Source organism: Lathyrus oleraceus, chromosome 5, assembly GCF_024323335.1.
Source record: "Lathyrus oleraceus cultivar Zhongwan6 chromosome 5, CAAS_Psat_ZW6_1.0, whole genome shotgun sequence".
NCBI classification, from domain to species: Eukaryota; Viridiplantae; Streptophyta; class Magnoliopsida; order Fabales; family Fabaceae; genus Lathyrus; species Lathyrus oleraceus.
The window spans coordinates 376,108,884-376,134,944 of record NC_066583.1 but is presented as its reverse complement, the minus strand read 5'-3'; the positions used below and the strand labels follow the sequence as shown (position 1 = coordinate 376,134,944).

At 37.8% G+C, this 26,061-nt stretch overlaps 1 protein-coding gene across 2 annotated transcripts; it reads left to right on the top strand.

Moving 5' to 3' along the window:
- Nucleotides 1-7,071: 7,071 nt before the first annotated feature.
- LOC127084872 (probable disease resistance protein At4g27220) lies at nucleotides 7,072-13,494 on the top strand. Of its 2 annotated transcripts, XM_051025386.1 has the most exons (6): nucleotides 7,074-7,476; nucleotides 7,628-7,714; nucleotides 7,869-7,954; nucleotides 8,050-9,114; nucleotides 9,497-12,947; nucleotides 13,176-13,494. In XM_051025386.1, the coding sequence occupies exons 5-6, from the start codon at nucleotides 9,510-9,512 to the stop codon at nucleotides 13,206-13,208; spliced, it is 3,471 nt and encodes a 1,156-aa protein (XP_050881343.1). In that variant the 5' UTR covers nucleotides 7,074-7,476; nucleotides 7,628-7,714; nucleotides 7,869-7,954; nucleotides 8,050-9,114; nucleotides 9,497-9,509; the 3' UTR covers nucleotides 13,209-13,494. The 2 variants fall into 2 exon arrangements, with proteins under 2 accessions (XP_050881344.1, XP_050881343.1); XM_051025387.1 differs by lacking the exon at nucleotides 7,869-7,954 and having other exon boundaries at nucleotides 7,072-7,476; nucleotides 8,050-12,947.
- Nucleotides 13,495-26,061: the final 12,567 nt, after the last annotated feature.

Below are 26,061 nucleotides of genomic sequence, written 5' to 3'. Positions count from 1 at the left end.
CCGACATCTCCTACCATACAAAGCTTCAAACGGCGCCATACCAATGCTCGAATGAAAACTATTGTTGTAGGTAAACTCAATCAAAGGTAAATAACAATCCCAAGCACCACCTTTTTCCAAAACGCAAGCTCTCAAAAGATCCTCTAACGACTGAATCGTCCTCTCAGTCTGACCATCAGTCTGCGGGTGATATGCAGAGCTCAATCTCAGCTTAGTTCCCAAAGCCCTCTGCAAACCTTCCCAGAACTTCGATGTAAATCTAGGATCTCTGTCCGAAACAATACTCGACGGAATACCATACAAACTAACAATCTTCTCAATATACAACTCAGCCAATTTCTCTAACGGATAATCCATTCTAATCGGAATGAAATGAGCCGACTTTGTCAACCTGTCAACAATCACCCAAATGGCTTCAAAATTCTTAATTGTCCTCGGTAAACCAGAAACAAAATCCATACTGATACTATCCCACTTCCACTCTGGAATAGCCAACGGTTGCATTAGCCCAGACGGCTTCTGATGCTCAATCTTTGACTTCCGACAAGTCAAACAAGAATAAACAAAACTCGCAATTTCTCTTTTCATTCCCGGCCACCAAAATAACTTCTTCAAATCATGATACATCTTCGTAGCTCCAGGATGAATACTCAGGCCACTACGATGTCCTTCCTCAAGAATACTCTTCTTAAGCTCGGTAACATCCGGAATACACACCCGACTACCAAACTTCAAAATACCATTCTCATCAACTCTGAATTCGCCACCTTGACCTTGATTCACTAGAGTCAACTTATCAACCAAAAGCATATCAGATTTCTGACCCTCTCTGATCTCATCCAGAATACCACTCGTCAACTTCAACATTCCCAATTTAACACTATTGTGAGTACTCTCACACACCAAACTCAAGTCTCTAAACTGTTCAATTAAATCCAATTCCTTAACCATTAACATAGACATATGTAATGATTTCCGACTCAATGCATCAGCCACTACGTTTGCTTTACCCGGATGGTAATTCAACCCAAAGTCATAATCCTTCAGAAACTCTAACCATCTTCTCTGCCTCATATTCAGCTCTTTCTGATCAAACAAATACTTTAAACTTTTATGGTCACTGAAAACCTCAAATCTTGACCCGTACAAGTAATGTCTCCATAACTTCAGAACAAACACCACAGCTGCCAACTCTAAATCGTGCGTCGGATAGTTCCTCTCATGGACCCTCAGCTGTCTTGAAGCATAAGCTATAACCTGCTTATTCTGCATCAACACGCCACCCAAACCCAACAATGAAGCATCACAGTAAACCTCAAATGGTTCCGACGGACTCGGTAGTATCAGAATAGGAGCAGTAGTCAACCTTCCCTTTAACTCTTGGAAACCTTCTTCACATTTGGAGTCCCAAATAAACGCTTGCCCCTTTCTAGTCAACATTGTCAATGGTAACGCCAACTTGGAAAATCCCTCAATGAACTTCCTATAATAACCAGCCAAACCAAGGAAACTTCGAATCTCAGCAACAGACTTCGGAGCTTCCCACTTAGATACCGCTTCTATCTTAGAAGGATCAACAGCAACGCCACCTCTTGAAATCACGTGACCAAGAAAACTCACCTCTTCTAACCAAAATTCACATTTAGACAGTTTAGCAAATAACTTGTTTTCTCGTAGAACTTCTAAAACCACTTTCAAATGCTCAGCATGCTCTTCTTCAGATTTCGAATACACCAAAATGTCATCAATAAACACCACAACAAACTTGTCTAGATACCGATGGAAAATCCTATTCATATACTCCATAAATACTCCAGGCGCATTAGTCACACCAAAAGGCATTACAGAATACTCATAATGTCCATACCTTGTCCTGAAAGCAGTCTTCTGAATATCTTCAGTTTTCACACGTATCTGATGATACCCAGATCTCAAATCTATTTTGCTGAACACACTTGCACCAACCAACTGATCCATCAAATCATCAATCCTCGGCAAAGGATACCGATTCTTGATCGTCACTTTATTCAGTTGCCTGTAGTCCACACACAACCTCATCGTACCTTCTTTCTTCTTAACCAATAGCACTGGTGCACCCCACGGTGACACACTCGGACGAATAAATTTCTTATCCAATAGATCTTCCAACTGACTCTTCAATTCAGTTAGCTCAACAGCAGACATACGGTACGGAGCCATCGATATCGGCCTAGTACCAGGTACCAAGTCAATAGAGAACTCCACTTCACGCTCTGACGGCAATTCATTCACTTCTTCCGGAAACACATCAGGAAAATCACACACCACAGCTAGATCGCAAATCATCAGTTTATCTTTAGCCTCCAAAGTCGCTAACAGCATAAACAACTCTGCCCCATCAGCTACTTCCTCATCCACTTGTCTCGCTGATAGAAACAAACTCTTTCCTTCCTCACTCTCAGGAAATATCACAGTCTTATCAAAACAATTGATAGAAACTCGGTTAAACACCAACCAGTTCATACCCAGAATAACATCAATCTGCACTAGTGGAAGACACACTAGGTCCATCCCAAAGTCTCTACCAAAAATACTCAAAGGACAATTTAAACAAACCGAAGTAGTAGTCACTGAACCCTTCGCAGGAGTATCAATTACCATACTACCAAACATCTCAGATATCTCTAACTTAAGTTTCACAGCACAATCCAAAGATATAAAGGAATGAGTCGCACCTGTGTCAATAATAGCTACAAGAGGAAAGCCATTAATATAACACGTACCTCGGATCAAACGATCATCTGCAGAAGTCTCAGAACCCGATAAAGCAAAGACCTTGCCTCCTGACTGATTCCCTTTCTTCGGCTTCTGACACTGACTTCCAATATGCCCTTCTTCTCCGCAATTAAAACAAATCACTTCCTTGTGCTTGCAATCAGCTATTGCATGGCCAATCTTACCACAGCGAAAACATCTCTTTACTTCAGCAGTGCACACATTACTCTTATGACCAGCCTGACCACACTTGAAGCAAACTATACCAGTAGGAGCACCTCCCCCACTAGCTCTCTGAGCCGGAGCAGCTCTTTGCTTCCCCTTTCCAGCTGGAACATCATACGGCTTGCCACGGTTTTGATGTTGCTTGCCTCTGCGATCACTGACAATCTTGTAATGGGCATTATTGTCCTCTTCAAATATCCTGCAGCTATCAACCAATTCAGTGAAAATGCGTATCTTCTGATACCCAACAGCCTTCTTAATTTCAGAGCGCAATCCATTTTCAAACTTGATGCACTTTGAAAACTCAGCACCAGCACCAGTGTAATGAGGATAAAATTTGGACAACTCCACAAATTTCGCAGCATAATCAGTGACAGACATGTTTCCTTGCTTCAGCTCAAGGAATTCAATTTCCTTCTTACCACGGACATCTTCAGGATAATACTTCCTCAGAAATTCCCTACGGAATACATCCCAAGTAATGACTTCACCTGCCACGGTCAACCTCTCGTGAGTCTCTAGCCACCAGTCATCAGCTTCGACTGCTAGCATGTGAGTACCATACCGAACCTTCTGAGCTGGAGTGCAATCCATAACACGGAAGATTCTCTCAATCTCTTTCAACCATCCCAAGGCTGCATCTGGATCATGCTTCCCTTTAAACACCGGCGGATTCTCTCTTTGAAAAGTCGCCAAGCTACGTGATCCAGCATCACCACCAGCATTTGGCAAGTTCTGCACAGCTTGTGCCATTGCTTGCATTGCGGCAGCCATTGCAGCGTCATTCCTTCCAGCCATTTCAACTTATCACTACAACACAACTTAAAAGTTAGACTAGTAACAATTACACAATTGTTAGACAGTAACGACACGACAACTGGCCGGACAGACCGACCTGCTCTGATACCACTAATGTAACACCCTTCTAAATACCCCAAATATTTTATAACAACAACAAGTATATATCAGAGTAAATACACAAAACAAGGGTGTCACATCTTCGAATCACATCATTCATCATAACAACTGTCATGCTCTTTTATTGTATCAACCATGAAACATTCCAAAAATACGCAGCGGATAGAAATCATGTCAACCAATTAGAACTTATAACATATTACATGTAATAAAAAGGTTCAACAACCAACAGAAACAATTAAAACATCCCGTCCCAATGTTACATCTATCAGAGCACGACCCACTAAGCTGACCACACTAGACGCCAAGCACTAGCTTCTACTCACTCACTGCTCGTTACCTGAAAAATAGTTGTAAGGGTGAGTTCCTCAATCGATATAACAAACATTATAATTTATCATGTTATGTTAAGTAAATTTACACGTTAATCACCCTAATTATATCATGCATTCAGTAACGGCCTATCAACTCAATTAGCATACTCAATAACAACGTAATTGCAACTCAATAACGACATATAATGCAACTCAACAACAACATAAAATGCAACTCAAATGAGACTCGACTCGTTATGCATGTGGTACCATTCGGAGTAAAACTCCCAACTTAAAATCATTGACAGTTTAGTGGGCATCAAGGCATAAGCCTTCAACTTTCAACTTAAAATTTGCCAATCCAGGCCAACGTGGTGTGAGCAAAGCTCCATATTTTTGCCAATCCAGGCCAACGTGGTGTGAGCAAAGCTCCGACTCTATGCATATGAATGTATATGGCATGTACGACTTGAAATTTCAACAACATAATAATGACAGCAACACAACAACGTTTTCAACAAAATCAACTTTGGCTCCTCAGCCTACAACTCCTTATTTTCAACAAACAACTTATAATCAACTTTGGCTCATCAGCCTTCAACTCAGAAATTTTCAACAAAACAACTTAAAATCAACTTTTAAACAACTCATCACAATTTACTACACTAGGCCAATCACCCATTGTGTTCACAACATAAAAATCAACAAATTTTCCACACTGCAACAGTGTTAACCGGTTAACGCCCTGGGTTAACCGGTTAACGCAGGACAAAATACATTTTCTGGCAAAACGCAACAGTGTTAACCGGTTAACACCCTGGGTTAACCGGTTAACGCAGGCAAAACAACACATTTTCACAAAATATAACAGTGTTAACCGGTTAACGCCCTGGGTTAACCGGTTAACGCAGGCAAAACAGCAGTTCCTGCGCTAACACAAGGCAGAATGCAGAGTTCTCCGCATTTTCCGCCGTTGGAGGACTTCTGGACCTCCGATTCAACTTCCGTAAAAAGCTATACGTCCAGAAATTCACAATACACTCAAATACAGATTCAATTACAACTTATACACAACATATCCAACACAACTTCTCAGTATTCAACAATCCCAATTAGGGTCAATTCAACGGGTTCTCACTACCCATGACATGTTAATCTATAATACCCATTAAACGACGATAAACCCCCCTTACCTGAGATAATCCGGCAATTCTTTGAGCTTCAAGCTTTTCCGTTCTTCAACCTTTGCTCTTGCTCATTCTCTTGCCCTTTTCCTCTTTCACGATGCTTCTCTGCTTTTTCACGTAAAACCCTTCTGTTCCAAAATGAGACTCTTTCTCTTATTTCCAACTTATATATTTTCCAAATAATTATTATTCCAAATAATAATAATAATAATCCAATAATTCAACTTTATTTAATTAAATTAATAAAATAATATTAACTCAATTAAATAATTCTCTTATTTTAATCGGGGTGTTACATTTTCCACAAGATTTCATCTCATTGGTGATCAGAATCACTCTAGAGATGTAATAAGGTATCTTCTCACTGTTCTTCATGTTGATATTCTCATATTGTTTACGTAGAGATTGGAGCTTCATCTTCTTCACTGATGCATCATCGTTGTAGCACCGTATAATGTGTCCCATGCAGCTTTGGTCATCGATGAATCATCGATTTTCTCTGTGCTTCTGATGCATCCGCCGCAACCAGAACATAAACCTCGTTGACAAGATCAAGAATGTAATGAGCGCCAAACAACACACGCATCTGAACCGATCATTGATTCCAATTATTTCCATCAAACACTAGAAACTTTGTATTCAAGCTACCATTTATGTCGTTCATCTTCGATTTTGTGCACTGAAACTCACACAGATCTCACCAAGCACTTGTGTTTCCCAATCTCGCAAAATCAAGAAATGCAATTTTGTTACGGTTCTGATTGTGAATTCAAGAAACAAAATCAATCACACATGCCTTACCGTACACTCATGTTTTCTTGTGAATCTTGCATGTGAATCGAACCATAACTCTAGATACCAATTATTGGCGCACAAGGTTAAAGATGAAGATGGAGATGGAAAAGAAAATAGTGAGAAATATGCAACTAACTTTTGAATGAAAGATGATACTGTGCAATTCTGTTACACAACTTGTTTAAATACAAAAACTAAAAATGCCACGTAGACAAAATATTAACCTACAATAGTTGAGCAATGCACCTTCTGAAAACTTAAAACAACTACAACTCAGAAGCTAATACTAAGGTTCTGAGCACCAACTTCTCAGTTACGCTGAGTAAGATTCTGAAGCCTATAGATTTTGAACACCAACACGTATGAAATATAAAGTATATCTGACACCAGCCGACACCTGGATGAAATTCGGCGACCACTATTAAAAAAAGACTCCCCCGACATCAAACATGTCAGACGAATCTTGGGGGCAAATTTTTTGTGTCGGCCAAAGACTCGGGACCACTACTGTGTGCCGACCAAAGATCCGAGACTGTCTGCTCCGCGTGGGCCAAATTCCAATATCATGAGGCTCATTATCTAGCCTACTCCACCAGGAACTATATATAAATACCTTCACAAAGAGTTCTAAGATACCCAATCTCTAATATCCCTTTTCACTTCCACTATCTTGAACCTTAAACTACCTTAGACGTTAGAGTGCTAACTATGCAGATACTCCTGAGTCCATCATATCAGAAATAACAACACTAATTAATGATACTACATCAATATCGACCTTTTCAAAAATACCGTGATAGAAACCTTCAATCCACGTGGTGCATCAGACAATTCCATTTCACCTAAATTTTCGCAATCATAGCCATTTATGATTTTGCAATGGAACACATTAAAAGTTTCATATTTTGGGAGTATAATTAGGACATGTGACTTGTAACAATACAATTCTTTTGATTGGGTAATGAAGTTGCCGCCGTTAAATAAAGAAAAGAGAAAACTTCTTTACACTTTCACACTCCTCTCTGCTCTCCGCTCACCACTCACCACCACTCACCACTCACCATAAGCTCTCTCTTCTTCGACTTTGCACCACCCCCTTGGCCTTCACACCACCCTCTCTTGCTATCGAGAAAACTACAACTTTTATTCATAGAGAGACAAAATTAGAAATTTCCACACGAAAACAAACTAAAGGAAGAGAAGAATCATTTCCTCTTCAACAAGGAAATTAGCCAAATTCTTGCTATCGAGACACACCCTCTATCGCTCTCGTCCAGACCTAAGTATGCTTCTCTCTGAAACCCTAATTTTATAATTCCTGTTTTAAGTTTTACTAAATCTTTATTGTAACAATAATATACCCGTGTTTATTTGATTTCCAATCAAGTGATAAACTAACTTGTTTTCAATATTCAATAATTTGTTCAAATCAAGTGATCGACGTTGGAAACTGCGAATAGACTCTTCAAAGTATTGCTAATTCTCACCAACATTTGTGATCAATTGCATACATTTGATGAGGTATGATTCAAGACACTTTTCTCAATGTTAATTTTTACATCACTATTGGTTTCTCGACGCAATTGACCTAAGCTAAAACAATTGATTATTTTTTCTTCAAAATTAATTTAAAGTTATTAGAGAATGAAAATTTGCATTTGGTTTCACGTTATAGGTTCAAGTGATGTTGTTATTGGGTGAATGTGAAATATCTCAAGCTAGTATACCATATTTGAACTCGTGCTTCAACAAAGTTAGAGGGTATATTTTCTTAGAAAATGTTGACTGTGGAAGCTCCCCTTAACTTTTTTCTTTCACCTAATAGAATCTGCACACAAAAAATCCATTTTATGCAGAATTGAGGCCGAGCAAGAAAAGCCGGAAAGGATTGGTCCAAATGTATAGTATTCAGAATGAGTAAAAGCATGGAAGGGAGATACATCTCGTGAAGCTATTCAGAAACATTTTGAAGAAACCGGTGAAGATGAAACTACTCAACTAGTTGAAATGTTTTCCCTCCAAAGTCCCAAGAGTATTGCGTAATGACGGGGACTGATATTCGCATCTGGAGGGATCTTTTAGCAATAATGCAAATGAAAGAGGATCAAATAAAGCAAAGTATTGACTTTCATATATGTATATATTTTTCTCTCTTCAACTCTTCTTGTTTTTTCCCATTCATCTTACTTTTTACAGTTCGATGATTATTAAACTCTAACTGACATTATAAAGATATCCATACGATTACAGCTATGTTTTAACATCTCAGAGGAGATGAGATATTCAACTGTTTATGTTTTTGAGTTTCTGTTATCAATATGTCACAATCATTAATATATAACTTTAAGAGTAGTTATGATTAAATTATAGTATTGTTGAAAATGATCGGACAATTATATAATATATATATTAAATCGGTGCTAAAAAATAAAGGGAATCATAACTAAGATGTGACAACTATAACTTAAGATTTACAAATTCACTTCTTCTGCAAGAAATTTCTTAAAGCAGCAAGCAACATCTTAAAACAATATGATTTTGGATTAAATTTATGATATCTTGTTGGTAGCCCCTAATTAATTCACAATACAGCAGAAACATGACTTGCACTACCATTTAATGTTAATATTTTAGTTGTGACTGAACAATAAATAAACAACAAAACACACTAAAGCACTGTCATTATATAAATCAATATTAATATAGTCAACTATCACCACATGTATTAAAAATATTGAGTAGAGGTATTAGGCGAGAGGAAAGAAGAAACAAATAGTTGACCAAACCATAAAATGTGTAAGCAGAACTTTATTATGTGATTGTGTTAAAAGACTAACTAAAGTGCAAGCACACGGATCCTTCTCTCAATCTGTTATTTCCAACCGAGCTCATCTCAGAGTGCATATACTTCTTGAGATAAGGTATGTATTTTCCAACTGATGCTTTTCCATTCTGAATATGTATTAATTATATATCATATGGTCAAATTAATCCGTTTATGTCCAAACTAGACTCAATCCTATTGCTTAAATTTGACAATTGATGCCAAACACAAACTTGGCTTTTTTACATTTTTCATCAATCCCAAAATAAGTTTTTTGTTCTAAATTATTAGCCTTTTCAATGTGACACTAAAACTTGACTAGATTTGTTGAATTTTTATTCGAGAAAGTTAATATTTGCACCAATCTCGTGCATGGCAAATATTGAGATGTTGATTTGTCATCAAGAAACTAGTTGGCCAAACCATACATATCATGTTGATGATTTTTGAATCAATTGTGTACATGATTTTCTTAACAGGCTGTCTTAAATTATGGCAAATATTGTTATTACCATTGCAAGTAATGTGGGTAAATATTTGGCGGGACCAGTGATTCGCGAAATTCAATACCTTCTTTGTGTTAATAATGTAATCGATCTTCTTGAGAATGAAAGAGAGGGGTTGTCGTCTGAAAGACACAACTTGCAGACTCGTGTTGCACAAGCAAAGGAAAGAACTGAAGTAATTGAAAAACCAGTGGAGAAATGGTTGAATGATGTGGAGAATCTCCTTAAAGAAGCGGAGGCTCTTGTACAAAGGACAGAGACAGACCTCAATTGTTTTCAAGGATGGTTTCCAACGTGTAATCGGTATCTATTATGCAAGGAAATGGTAAAGAAGATAGAGGCAATGGAGAAATTCAAAGGCAAAAGCAACAATATTAATCCATTTTCTCATCTTGCTCCACTACCAGGTATTCAGTATCAGTCATCTGAAGACTTCATTTATTTTGAATCAACAAAAATGGCTTATAGTCAAATCTGGGAGGCACTTGAGGATGATCGCATCTCTATAATTGGAGTGCATGGAGAGGGTGGATCTGGCAAAACAGCCCTTGTAACAGAAGTTGGCAAAAAGGCTGAGGAATTGGATATGTTTGATAAGGTTATATCAATCAGAGTGTCTCAAACTCCAAATATTAGAGGCATTCAAGGAAAATTTGCAGATATGTTAAACGTGAGATTGGGGGAAGAAAGTGAAGAGGGAAGAGCACAACGTTTATGGTTGTGTTTAAAAGAAAAGAATCGAATTCTTATAATAGTAGACGATCTATGGAGAGATTTTCATTTGATGGATATAGGAATTCGATTAGACAGTGTTAACAAGCGAACTTGGAAGATCCTCATAACCACTCATAACGAGCGTATCTGTACATCAATGGAATGTCAAAAGATGACTCATTTGGAGCTCTTGTCTGAAGGTGAATCTTGGACTTTCTTCCAAAAATTTGCAAAAGTTGATGATATACACTCCAAAAATTTGCCCCAGGAAATCTGCAATGAATGCGAAAGACTTCCCCTAACAATCAAAACGGTGGCATCGTCATTGAAAGGAAGGCCTGAAAGTGAATGGCGTCGGGCGTTAAAGAAGTTGAGGGATTCAAAGGCATCTAATGATGAAGGAGAAGTGACTTCTACTTTTAGCTGCCTTAAATTATGCTTTGGTTATTTGCTAAGGCCGGAAACAAAACAACTCTTTCTTGTGTGCTCTCTTTTTCCCGAAGACTATCACATCCCAATAGAAGATTTGTTGAGGTATGCGGTTGGACTGAGTGTGGAAGAAAGATTATCGTTACAGACAAGAAGAAGCTTATTTGAAGCAAACATCAACCAACTTTTAGAATCATATTTGCTGATGCGAGGTTCCGTGAAGATGCATGACGTGGTTCGTGATGCAGCCTTATGGATTGCAAATGGATCAAAGAATCACAAAATATTGGTAAATGTGGACAAACCACTTAGCACTGTGGCAGAGGACAACAAGATAAGAGACTGTTTTGCAGTATCCTCATGGTGGTATAATGAAAGTCCCTCTTTCTGTCAACTGCATGCTCCAAATCTTAAAATTCTATTGCTAAATATAAGTGCTCATGGGTCATTCAATTCGTTGGATTTATTACATTTGACATTTGAAGGAATACAAGGGCTTGAGGTTTTTTCTCTAACCATCAACTACAAAATAGTACCGTTATCACTACCTCCCTCAATCCAATTCTTGAGAAATGTTCGAACTTTGCGCTTAAATGGATTGGAGCTTGGTGACATATCTTTCATAGCTAACTTAATAAGACTTGAAATTCTTGACTTGCGACGTTGTAAGTTGGACGGACTTCCTACTGAAATAGGAAAACTCTTAAGCTTAAGGCTGCTAGATTTGTCAGAATGTCATATTTTTGAAAGGTTCTATAATGGAGCAATAGGAAAATGTTCACAACTAGAGGAATTATATGCTTCAGCATGCTACCCAGAAGACTATGTTTCTGATATTGCTATGGATATTGGCATTCTCCCAAATTTACAAAAGTTTAAATTTAGTGATCAAATCACACTGAAATTAAAATATTGTAATATCTCAAATTTGAAGGCATTTGAAAAAACAATTCTGCAAATGGGTAAAACTATTTCTTTGACAGGCCTCCGTGGAGGATGTAAAAATGTCATCCCAGATATGGTTGGAATTGTGGGAGGCATGAATAATTTGACCTCTCTCCATCTAGAAATTTGCAAAGAGATCGAATGCATCTTCGATGCAAACTATGATTTCAAGGAAGCTGATTTGATTCCCAACTTGGTCGAGTTAAACCTTCGGCATTTGATAAACTTGACAGCATTGTGTCTAGGTTCACCTCTGGAAGTACTGCGCTACTTCAAGAAACTAGAAATACTTGATTTACAATTTTGCAAGCAGTTACAGAACATTTTTCCTAGGGAATGTAAGTTAGGAAATCTTAAGATCCTCAGGATAGACCGTTGCAGGACCGATGAAGTACTTTTCTCAGCATCTGTTGCTCAAAGTCTGCGGCAACTAGAAGAACTAAGAATAAGAGGTTGCAATGAATTGAAGCATATAATTGCTGCAAGTGGAATCGAACATGATGGCGGTAATACAAGTGAAGAAATTATTCCAACTTCAATGAATTCTCATTTTCTGATGACCAATCTAAAAGAAGTTGGAATTGCCAGTTGTGGAAGTTTAGAGTCGTTATTCCCAACTTGTTATGTTGAAGGACTTACAGGATTGCAAAAGATGGAAATAAAAACATCTCTTAATCTGAAATATGTGTTTGGTGAATCTGGTGACGAACACCTTCCATTTCATCAATACAAGAACCTCGTCATGCTTCCTCATTTGGAATCTCTCAAACTCCTTGGTCTTGATAATTTCATTGGGATGTGTCCAGAGAATTGTCAAGCACAGTGGCCATCTCAGTCTCTGAGGACAATAAACATAAATAGTTGTTCAAAATTGAAATGTTTGTTCTCCATGGAAACACATAGAAGCCTACCAGAGTTGGTTGAACTTATCATATACAGTTGTCAAGAATTGCAACAAATTGTTGCAGCAAATGAAGAATTTGTGCGGCTTCCCAGTGCTGAAGTTTTTTTTCCAAAGCTAAATATTATAAAAATCTATAACTGCGACATGTTGAAAAGCCTTTTCTCTTTTGCTATGGTCAGAATGCTTCCACAACTAAGCAAGCTTGATATAATAAGCTGTACTCAAGTTGAAGAGGTATTTAGACATGGTCCCGGAGGAGACGATATTATCAGGGAAATGGAGGTTGTGCTTCCAAACTTGACAAATGTAGTATTGTATGGGCTACCGAATTTTGTAGACATCTGTCATGGTTATAAGTTACATGCCGTAAAACTTCTACAATTCCGCATATCTAACTGCCCCAAAACTGTTCCAAGCCTAAAAGAAATTCAGGTGACTCTTCTTCCTTGTTAATTAGAATATTTACACTTTTTTTCTTGATTTAGTTCAGTGTTAGGATAGTGAGATAGAAACAAACCTTCTTCCTAAAACATTTAAGGGAGCTAAAAAGGCAACATAAAATAGTTTTTATTTGCAAATTCAATAAAGAATTCAAATATATTATTTGAGTGTACTTATATTTCATCTGCTTACCCAATTTTATATTTTGTTGTTGATAAGGATAAAACTCAGAAGATTCGGATTAGAAGATGACAATTCTTTTTGGATACAGTTTCGCATAAGTAATGTTGAGTTAGAATCAGACCATATCAATCAGGATTTTTCACAGTCATCTATAGATGGATCATCATTTTATTTGATTAGACTTTATAACTTGTATTAAATAAGGATGTGGCTAGTCGCATATGAATTTTGAACTTGTGTAAGTACTATAGCATATGAGTTTTGTTAGTGGGATATTAATTCCACTGAATCATTGTCTTGATGCTATGTAAGTTTTCCAGAAATACAATGCAATGAATTTGGTTATTATTGTTGTTATTTGTGTCTTTCTTGATAATATTTTGTGTGATTGTTTATAAGTTACATGCAAGTGTTGTAGAATATGTGGCTTTGCTATATAAGGTATAGACAGAGTTATCAAAAGCGGTCGCTCCCGGCGCGATTCCGGGCGGTCCGGCCGGAGCGGCCCCTCCCCGCACGTGTAATGGGGAGCGTTTCGGGCACACGGATTGCGGCCGATTCCGGCGAGATCCCGGGTCGCGTCGCGCACCCGGGGCGGAGCGGGTCACCACTGTTTTTTTTTTTACAAAATTACTATTTTTTCTGTTTTTCTCTTTCACTTGCAACAGCACCTTCTTCCTTACTTTGTCCTAGCCTCCTCTCTTCCTTTCTTCACACTTTTCCATCTCTTAGTTCCCTCACTGCTCCATCTTCGGTTGCACTCTCCTCCGGCGCACTCTCTCCTATTCTTCAAAAATATTTTAACTTTGTAAGTTTTTTTTTTTTTATGTTTATATTTCTTATGTTTATTATATTTATGTTTTTGTTTACCTTCATATATTTCTTATGTTCATAACTTCATATGTATATGTTTATGTTTATTATGTTTATATTTATATTTATGTTCATAACTTCATATGTCTATTTATGTCTATAATTTTATTTTTTATATTTATATTTATGTTTCTGTTCATAACTTCATATATCATTATGTTTATATTTTTATTTATTTTTAATTTTATGTTCATTATATATATCAAGATTATGTTTATGTTTTGAAGTCAGACCATGTCAACATCTTCCTTTATACCGAATTCTATTTCGGTTGTTTCATGTAGTCAAACTTGTAAATCAAGCGGTGTAAATATTAATATAACATGACAATATAATCATTGGAAGGATATAAATAACAAGAAGGTGACATGTGATTTTTGTAATCTGGCTAGTAATGGGGAAATTAGTAGAGCAAAAAAGCATCAATTAGGAATAAAAGGTGATGTAGTTGCTTGCTTGAAAATACCGGCGGAAGTTAAAGCAATATTACATGCTGATATGGTTGAGAAAGAGAGAATTAAAAGAGGAATAGAAGAAGTGTTGGTGCAGTTAGATGCGGATGACACAAATGAAATTGAGGAAATAAGTCGAATTCGAAGCGGAAAGAGGCTTGCTGAGACATCTTTAATGGCTGTCAAGAGGACTAAAGGACCATTGGATTTAATTTTAAGAAGACTAAGAACATAAACCTCAATGATGTTTGTGATAAAGAAGCAAGGGCAAGAACCGTACAATATATTGCTCGCTTTGTTTATACATGTGGAATTGCTTTTGACGTAGCAAATGGAAAAGCCTTTAAGTTGATGTTGGAAGCCGTTGGAAGTTATGGTCCTCATTTGAAATCGTCAACTTTTCATGAACTTAGGGTTCCACTCCTTCAAAAGGAGTTGGAATATACAAAATGTTTGTTGAAGAATCACAAGGTTCAAAAGAATAAATATGGATGTTCAATTATGTTAGATGGTTGGACGGATAGAAAAGGTAAAACATTGATTAATTTCTTTGCCAATTGTCTGGCGGGAACCGTGTTTGTGAAAAATATCGCTGCTTCTGACTATGCCAAGACGGGGGATAAGCTAGCTGAGTTGTTGGACACTTTTGTTGAGGAAATTGGTGAACAAAATGTTGTTCAATTGATTATCGACAATGGAAGTAATTATGTAGCAACAGATAAAATATTAACTTCCAAAAGGCCAAACATGTTTTGGACTCCATATGCAACCCAATGTATAAACCTTGTGTTAGAAGACATAGGAAAAATTCCAAAGTTTGATAAGGTTATAAAATATGGAGTTAAGGTTGTGGGTTACATTTATAACCACACATTTGCTTTGAATCTAATGAGAAAGATTACCGACAATATTGAATTGGTTAAAAATTGAGTGACAAGATTTGCTACATTTTTTCTTACTCTACAAAGGTTGCAAGAACTAAAAAGTAAGTTTAGAGAGATGTTCACTTGTGATGAATGGGTGAGTTTCAAGTGTGTCAAGGATGCTAAAGGAAAAATGACAACTAGTATTATACTTATGGCATCATTTTGGAGTGATGTTGTATACACTCTTAAGGTCATGACGCTTCTTGTAGATGTGCTAAGAATGATTGATAACGAAAGAAAACCCGCAATGGGTTACATATATGCCACAATGGGGGTAGCCAAAGAATCAATTGAAAAAGCTTTTAATTCAAATTCAAGCAAGTACAAAGCCGTATTTGACATCATTGATAAAAGATGGGAGTGTCAACTTCATCATCTGTTACATTCTGCAGGTAACTATCTCAATCCTGAATATTATTATGAGAAACCAGAAATTGAGAATGATCCTAAATTGGTGAGAGGCCTCCGTAAATGCATTGAGACACTTAGTGAAAACGATGAAGTGGAAGACAAGATTTCAATACAATTGGCACATTACAAGGGTGTTACAGGTCTCTTTGGTATAAGAACGACAATTAGACAAAGGTTGACATTAGCTCCAGGTAATATGTAAGTTAATTTTTTTATAATTATTGGAATTTGACAATTAGCTCCAGGTCGACAATTATTGATTTTTTACTTGCAGCTGAATGGTGGAAGTCTTATGGAGCTGAAACTCCTGATTTGCAATTGTTGATTGTTAAAGTGTTGAGTTTGGGTTGCAGTGCTTCCGGATATGAGCGTAACCGGAGCATCTTTGAGCATGTAAGTATTAATTTTTTACTAGGGTATTAATTTATCTTACATTCAAGTATTATTAAATTAATACTTCAAATTATTGTATTTTAGATTCATTCCAATAAGCGAAATAAGTTGGAGCATCAAAGGTTGTAAGACTTGGTTTTCGTCAAGTATAACCAAGCATTGATTGAAAGATTTAAAATTCGGGACAAGATTGATCCTATAGAATTTGGTGAAATTAATTATCACACTCAATGGTTGGTGGAAGAGATGGGAGAAGATGGTGAACCTTTACAAGAAGACTTGGTTCATGAAGATGATGATTTAACTTGGGCTCAAGTTACCGAAACAAATGGAGTTAATGAGCCTGTAATCTACACTAGGAGGTCAAGGCTACTTGAAGTTGCAAGTACATCTATGGCACAACAGGTGGTGGTAGAAGATGTTGAAGAAGATGATGAAAATGAAGAGTTGGAGGAGTATTTTGATGATATATGAAGAATACATTTTGATGATGATCTTTTAAATTTTAAGTTTGAATTTTCATATAATAGTTCAAAGTTTGAATTTTAAGATGTGATGTTGTGAATCTTCTACTATATGTTTGATAAGATATAATAGTGCATCCTTGTCAACATATTGGTTGTTGTACCTGAATGAAATTAGAATTTGTAATCAATGCAATTCTCAATGTAATTATGTTCTACATTTTCAAATATACCTACAATATTAATAAATAAGAAGAATCGAAGTTTGGAAATGGCCTTACTCCTCAAAGTCACCCATAAAAGAAGCAAAACCATTGTGAGTATATATCATATATGATAATGAATGAAACTGGAAACCATCAATTTGATACTCTTTTATCCACCTATTCAAACATCGTCTCGTGAGCAATTATAAAATATAACTACTTGTATACAATGTCTTTGCTTTGCAAATGTATATACCAAGTCAAGTTTGATAGAAGGAAATGAAGAACATCAACGTCACCATATTTGAACATTCTGGTTTCCCAGAACTTGTGTTGTCCCTGTTTACCTATTCAAAAAGTCAAATCACAATTTGCATTTACATGTTTCTGAATAAAGGAAAAAGTCAGTGTTGAGAAGTTCAATACACCATTTTACTTTTCTAAGGAACAAACATGCTCAAACTCTCAATTATACAAATCCTCCAACAAAAGCTTATTAATAGCTCATGTATGTTTGTTCTGAGGTGCATCGAGTATCAAAGAAGTTATTTCGACAGTGTAAATAAATAAAGAGGTTCTAGCAGCGTGAAAAGGCACCAGAATGAAAATAACAACCATTAGATCCATCGAACAATGATAATCTAACCATCTCATCTACAACGGCGTATGAATGGACGTTTTCCATGAAGGCAAGTAGTCCTAGTCTTATACAGCAAAAGCAGAGTTAGCAAAATAATTGTTAACTGTCACCAGTGTTGAATACTAATGATTGCGATTAAATATCTACTCACCGTGTGCCTCATCCACTAATTGCTTGAAGTCATCATGAATGCGGTTCAGACTCCCTTCTCCTTTCTAAAGATGAAGAAACACTACCTGATCAGAGTCATTTTCGACAATAATAGAGTTGTCATTCATTGTAATGAAAATGCTATAAAAAATTGAGTAAAAACAGAGGAAAAAAGAAGGTACATTAAAATAGAAGGGTGAAGGCGCTGGAATGAAAAAGGGAGCTGGAAAATCGAAACTTCAGTGTTTTAAAAAGTGCTCTCAGATAAGAGGAAAAACTTAAAGAGACAAGGGAAACTCAATCTACAAAATGGCTAAAAAGTTTCTCCACTATCTCTATCCATCTTTTTATATGCAAGGGCAATCAAACAGATTGGATCGAAAACAGAAAATAAGGACAAATTGTCGGCCAAATTTCACCTGGAGAAGACAACTACATTGGAGTGTACTAAGCACACATAAAGGTGTGTCATGTCACCCCATACCTTTTAATGTCACACGTCAAAGAAAAATAATGAAACATCTCAATGATGAGACTGCATTTAATATTCACATTCACATCACGTTTTGCCAAAACCAAAGAGGCGCATGCCATCTATTGGTGGACAAGGTTGAAGATGAAGATAAAGATGGGAAAGAAAAGAGAGAGAGAAAAACATAACTAACTTTTGAATGAAAGATTATACTGTACAATTCTGTTACACAACTTATTTAAATACAAAAACTAAAAACGCCACGTAGGTTCTGAGCACCAACTCTCATATACGCTGAGTAAGATTCTGAAGCCTATACCTTCTGAACAACAACACTTTAGAACTATGAATTATATCTAAAACCATCCTTTAATTCATATTCAGCTGACTACAATATACAACACCAATTTCATCCCTCAAATGGATAAATTATTTAGTCTTGACAACTTTAGTCAGCACATCAACAAGTTGCTTCTGAGTACTACAATGTACAATTTTTAGCACTCTATTATGAACCCGATTTCTCAAAAAATCAAACTCCGTGTCAATATGCTTTTTCTTCCATGCAACACTGGATTCTTTGCAAGGCTTATGAATAATTTATTGTCAATCATCTGCTTCACAAACTTGTTCACTTTGATCTTTAGATCCTGCAATAAATTCATAAGTCAAATAGCTTGACACACAAATAAAGCACCTAAAATATACTGAGATTCACAAGTTGACAATGCAACCATTGGTTTCTTCTTGGAGCACCAAGAGATGGGACCTCCTAGATACTTGAAGAAATATTTAAAAGTACTTCTTCTGTCAATTATGTCTCCACACCAATCAGAATCTAAATAGCACATCAGTTCTGATTCAGACTTAACACTAGAAGGGAATAACACTCAATACTTCAGAGTCCCCTTAATATACCTCAGAATCTAGACAACAACTTGGTAATGTGACCTCTTTGGTTTGTTCATAAACCTACTCACTATTTCAACTGCATAATAGATGTCAGGTATGGTGTTACAAAGATATCCCAATGAACCAATCAATTGTTTAAAAGTTGTAGCATCTACATCATCAACCTCAACATCAGAATCCAACTTGTGATTCGTTTTAGCAGGTGTGATTGCAGTCTTATAATTTTTCAGCTCGAATCTTTTCAAATGTTCAAGTTCATACTTCATAAGATGCAAAATGATACCCTTCTTAGAGTACATAATCTCCACCCCAATAAAATATGTCATATTTCTTAGATTAGTCATCTTAAACTCATTCATCAGCACCTTCTTGAACTTCATTATCTCATCAGAACAATTTCCTGTAAGCAATATGTCATCAACATAGAGACACACTAGAATCATATTTCCTTCAGAAGTATGTTGAACATAAACGCCATACTTCATCTCACACTTTCTGAATCGTTGGAGCTTGAAAAATAAACCAGTTTTCAGATTCCAAGCTCTAGGAGCTTTTTTCAGTCCATACAACGCTTTATGTAACTTGTACACCATCCCTTCCCGATTCTTTTTCATAAACCCAGGAGGTTGTGACACGTATATCTCTTCTTGCAATGGACCGTTTAGAAAGGAAGATTTCACATTCAGATGTATCAGAGACCATTTCCTATTTGCAGCTATAACAATCACTAATCTAATTGTTTCATATCTAACTACAGACGCAAACACTTCAAAATAATCTAACCAAGATTTCTGTAGAAATTCTCTTGTTACTAACCTTGCTTTGTGTTTTCCAATTGATCAATTTAGCTTTATTTTTGTAACACCCTTCTAAAATACCCCAAAAATTAATTAAAATAATAAACATATAATCAGAGTAATAGTGCACCAAGGGTGTCACACAAACATTCCACACCATTTAAACAATATAACAATCATGCTCTTTTATTTAATTTAAATATAAAGTATTTGCACAATTACGCAGCGGATAGAGATCAACTCAATCATGCAAAACATGTAACATCACATGTAATTCAGTTCAACCACAACAACAATAATAATCAAAGTGTTCCCGCCCGATGTTACATCTATCAGAGCATGACCCACTAGGGAGACTACACTAGACTCCAAGCATTTGCTTCTACTCAACTCATTTCTCGTTACCTGAAAAATAGTTGTAAGGGTGAGTTCCTCAATCAATATAATAAGCATTATAAAACAACATGTAATGCCAAGTAATTAACACATCAATCGCCCTAATTGCAATACACATTCAGTAATAGCTCATTGGCTTAAACATCATACTCAACATCAATATACAATACCAGTATAATCTCAAATCATACTTAACAACAACACAACACACGTATAATATTGGAACACATCCATTCATATTATACGCCTTACATATTTTTATGCAATGAGACTCTACACATGCGGTACCGACTATTCTTGAACATATAGTTCAAGCTCACCGATCCCTCCGGATACGGCTACTAAGCTCACTAGTCCCACTCATTGAGACCTAATGACTCACTCACTAATTCCTCACCATGGGAATTAGCTACAGCCCCAAAGGCTCGACTATGCAAGCTAATCATCTAGCATGCAAACATCAACAACAATTCACAACGATTCACTCACCAATTCCTCACAATGGGAATTAGCTACAGCCCCACAGGCTATGCCATGCACACTAATCATCTAGCAATGCAGCATCAACAACAACTCACAATGGACATATGCTCACACTCTAAGCCATACAACAGTCCATTCACAAATACATGCATAATATATACATTCACAACATTTTGCATATCATCATACATCATCAATACATGTATCAACACATCATCAACACATGTATAAAACACTTCCTCAACACATGTATGAAACACCTCAGCAACACATGTATAAACACTTCTTCTGCCTTGCTCGCTAGGCGAGGCAGTGGCGAAGCTCTGATTCGCTAGGCGAGCTCAAGGCGAACAGCTCCAGGAAATTGGTAAATTAATTCGCTAGGCGAGCTCAAGGCGAAGGTAATAGCGAACTCATTCTGTTTTGGTGAAAAACACAGCTAGCACTCCCTCGCTAGGCGAAGCTCCAGCGAGTCCACAACGAACATTACAGTAGCAAAACCTCTCAATCTCGCTGGGGCGAGGTTGAGGCGCGTTCCTTCGCTAGGCGAAGGTTATGTTCGCTAGGCGAACATGACAGTTCACCAGACGCGTTTTCTTTGGGCAGGGATCTCATGTGCCCATTCCAGACCCTTCCCACTCAAACTTACTCGTCGCCATTCATCACCAATTTATCGGTTTGATTACACACACAATTATCAATTGATTACGGTTTTCACTCAACCTATTCATCACAAATTTTCAGCATTCCAAATCCCAATTAGGGTCGATTCAACGGTTTCTCACTACCCATTACATATTATCCCATAATACCCATTAATCGACGATAAACCCCCCTTACCTTAACAATCCGGCGAATCTTTGAGCTTCAAGCCTTTCCGCTCTTCAACCGTTGCTCTTCAGCTCCTTTCTCCTCTTCTCTGCCCTTTCCCTTTTCACGATTTTCTCTGTTTCTCACGTAGAAACCTTTTTACTCCAAATGGGACTTTTTCCTTAATTCCAACTTATATATTTTCCAATTTATTTTATTCCAATAATAAAATAATCCAATTATTAAATTAAATTAATAATATACTATTAACTTAAATTTAAATAATTATTTTATTTTATTGGGGTGTTAGAACTCTCCCCCACTAAAAGAGTTTTCGTCCTCGAAAACGTACCTCAAGTGAACAACTCTGGATAAGACTCCCTCATCTTACTCTCCAGTTCCCAAGTCACATTGCCACCTGCTGGTCCTCCCCAAGCTACCTTCACCAAGGCAATCTCTTTACCCCGCAACTGCTTCAACTCTCGATCCTCGATCCTCATAGGTGATGTCTCAACAGTCAGGTTATCTCTCACCTGTACATCATCTACTTGGACTACATGCGACGGATCATGAATGTACCTCCTCAACTGAGACACATGAAAAACCTCATGCAAATTTGCAAGCGACGGCGGTAAAGCGACACGATAGGCTACCTCCCCTATCCTCTCCAAAATCTGATAAGGACCAATAAATCGCGGTGTCAACTTCTTCGACTTCAAAGCTCGACCAACACCAGTTACCGGAGTAACACGAAGAAACACATGATCTCCCTCTTGGAACTCAAGTGACTTCCTCCTCTTATCATGATAACTCTTCTGACGACTCTGAGCAATTCTCATCTTCTCCTGAATCATCTTAATCTTTTCCGTAGTTTGTTGAACAATCTCCGGTCCAACCACAGCACTCTCACCGGACTCATACCAACATAATGGTGTCCGACATCTCCTACCATACAAAGCTTCAAACGGTGCCATACCAATGCTCGAATGAAAACTATTGTTGTAGGTAAACTCAATCAAAGGCAAATAACAATCCCAAGCGCCTCTTTTTTCCAAAACACAAGCCCTCAAAAGGTCCTCCAGTGACTGAATCGTCCTCTCAGTCTGACCATCAGTCTGCGGATGATATGCAGAACTCAATCTCAGTTTAGTTCCCAAAGCTCTCTACAAATCTTCCCAGAACTTCGATGTAAATCTAGGATCTCTGTCCGAAACAATACTAGACGGAATACCATGCAAGCTTACAATCTTCTCAATATACAACTCGGCTAATCTCTCTAACGGATAATCCATTCTGATCGGAATGAAATGAGCCGATTTTGTCAATCTGTCAACAATCACCCAAATGGCTTCAAAATTCTTATTTGTCCTCGGCAAACCAGAAACAAAATCCATACTGATACTATCCCACTTCCACTCTGGAATAGCCAACGGTTGCATTAGCCCAGACGGCTTCTGATGCTCAATCTTTGACTTCTGACAAGTCAAACAGGAATAAACAAAACTCGCAATTTCCCTTTTCATCCTCGGCCACCAAAATAACTTCTTCAAATCATGATACATCTTCGTAGCTCCAGGATGAATACTCAATCCACTACGATGTCCTTCCTCCAGAATACTCTTCTTAAGTTCGGCAACATCCGGAATACACACCCGATTACCAAATCTCAAAACACCATTCTCATCAACTCTGAATTCACCACCTTGACCTTGATTCACTAAAGTCAACTTATCAACCAAAAGCATATCGGATTTCTGACCCTCTCTGATCTCCTCCAGAATACCACTCGTTAACTTCAACATTCCCAATGTAACACTGTTGTGAGTACTCTCACACACCAAACTCAAGTCTCTAAACTGCTCAATTAAATCCAATTCCTTAACCATTAACATAGACATATGTAATGATTTCCGACTCAATGCATCAGCCACTACATTTGCTTTACCCGGATGGTAATTCAACCCAAAATCATAATCCTTCAGAAACTCTAACCATCTCCTCTGTCTCATATTCAGCTCTTTCTGATCAAACAAATACTTTAAACTCTTATGGTCACTGAAAACCTCAAATCTTGATCCATACAAGTAATGCCTCCACAACTTCAAAACAAACACTACAGCTGCCAACTCTAAATCGTGCGTCGGATAGTTCCTTTCATGAACCCTCAGCTGTCTCGAAGCATAAGCTATAACCTGCTTATTCTGCATCAACACACCACCCAAACCCAACAATGAAGCATCACAGTAAACTTCAAATGGTTCCGACGAACTCGGTAACGTCAAAATAGGAGCAGTAGTCAACCTTCTCTTTAACTCTTGGAAACCTTCTTCACATTTTGAGTCCCAAACAAACGCTTGCCCCTTTCTAGTCAACATCGTCAACGGTAACGCCAACTTAGAAAATCCCTCAATGAACTTCCTATAATAACCAGCCAAACCAAGGAAACTTCGAATCTCAGCAACAGACTTCGGAGCTTCCCACTTAGATACCGCTTCTATCTTAGAAGGATCAACAGCAACACCACCTCTTGAAATCACATGACCAAGAAAACTAACTTCTTCTAACCAAAATTCACACTTAGACAGTTTAGCAAATAACTGCTTTTCTCACAGCACTCCTAAAACCACTCTCAAATGCTCAGCATGCTCTTCTTCAGATTTCGAATACACCAAAATGTCATCGATAAACACCACAACAAACTGATCCAAGTACGGATGGAAAATCCTATTCATGTACTCCATAAATACTCCAGGCGCATTAGTCACACCAAAAGGCATTACAGAATACTCATAATGTCCATACCTTGTTCTGAAAGCAGTCTTCTGAATATCCTCAGTTTTCACACGTATCTGATGATACCCAGATCTCAAATCTATCTTGCTGAACACACTCGCACCAACCAACTGATCCATCAAATCATCAATCCTCGGCAAAGGATACCGATTCTTGATCGTCACTTTATTCAGTTGCCTGTAGTCCACACACAACCTCATAGTACCTTCTTTCTTCTTAACCAACAACACTGGTGCACCCCACGGTGACACACTCAGACGAATAAACTTCTTATCCAACAGATCTTCCAACTGACTCTTCAATTCAGTTAACTCAACAGCAGACATACGGTACGGAGCCATCGATATCGGTCTAGTACCAGGTACCAATTCAATCGAGAACTCAACTTCACGCTCTGGCGGTAACTCATTCACTTCTTCCGGAAACACATCAGGAAAGTCACACACCACTGCTAGATCACGAATCACCGGTTTATCTTTAGCCTCTAAAGTTGCCAACAGCATAAACAACTCTGCCCCATCTGCCACTTCCTCATTCACCTGCCTGGCTGATAGAAACAGACTCTGCCCTTCCTCAATCTCAGGAATTATCACCGTCTTATCAAAACAGTTGATATAAACTCGGTTAAACACCAACCAGTTCATACCCAAGATAACGTCAATCTGCACTAATGGAAGACACACAAGGTCTATCCCAAAATCTCTACCAAAAATATTCAAAGGACAACTCCAACAAACCGAAGTAGTAGTCACTGAACCCTTTGCAGGAGTATCAATCACCATACTTCCACGCATCTCAGATATCTCTAACTTAAGCTTCACAGCACAATCCACAGATATAAAAGAATGAGTAGCACCTGTGTCAATAATAGCTATGAGAGGAAAGCCATTAATATAACACGTACCTCTGATCAAACGATCATCTGCAGAAGTCTCAGAACCTGATAGAGCAAAAACCTTGCCTCCTGACTGATTCTCCTTCTTCGGCTTCGGACACTGGGGACTGATATGACCCAACTCTCCATAGTTGAAACAAGTTACAGTCTTCAATCGGCACTCTGCAGCCAAGTGACCACCTTTCCCACACTTGAAACACTTCATCTCAGCACTGGTACACTCATGAACACGATGTCCAGCCCGACCACATCTATAACACTTAGCAGGAGCACTAGAGTCTCCCCCACTAGGCCTCTTCATCCCACTCTGCTTCTGAAAACCTTTGCCAGCTGCATACGGTTTTCCACGATCCATCTGATTCTTACCCTTCATATCAACCCTCTGCTGATAGCTTTCTGCTCTAGCCTTGGAATCCTGTTCAAAAATTCTGCAACAGTCAACCAAGTCAGAAAACACCCTGATCCTCTGATATCCAATAGCTTGTTTGATCTCAGGACGCAACCCGTTCTCAAACTTCACACATTTCGAAAATTCTCCAGCAGCCTCATTATAGGGAGTATAGTACTTTGACAGCTCGGTGAACTTCGCAGCATACTCAGTAACCGACCTGTTACCCTGCTTCAATTCCAAAAACTCTATCTCTTTCTTTCCTCTGACATCTTCTGGAAAATACTTTCTCAGGAACCTTTCCCTGAACACAGCCCAAGTGATCTCAGTATTCCCAGCAGATTCCAACTCAGTGCGGGTAGCAACCCACCAATCATCAGCTTCCTCTGACAGCATATGTGTACCGAACCTGACCTTCTGGTTATCAGCACACTCAGTTACTCTGAAGATCCTCTCGATCT

Bases quoted from the DNA above. Each gene is read 5' to 3' on its own strand.
- LOC127084872 (XM_051025387.1), top strand. From the start codon at position 9,510: ATGGCAAATATTGTTATTACCATTGCAAGTAATGTGGGTAAATATTTG. The intron at 12,948-13,175 runs GTGACTCTTCTT...GTTGTTGATAAG, and splicing joins CAAGCCTAAAAGAAATTCAG to GATAAAACTCAGAAGATTCG.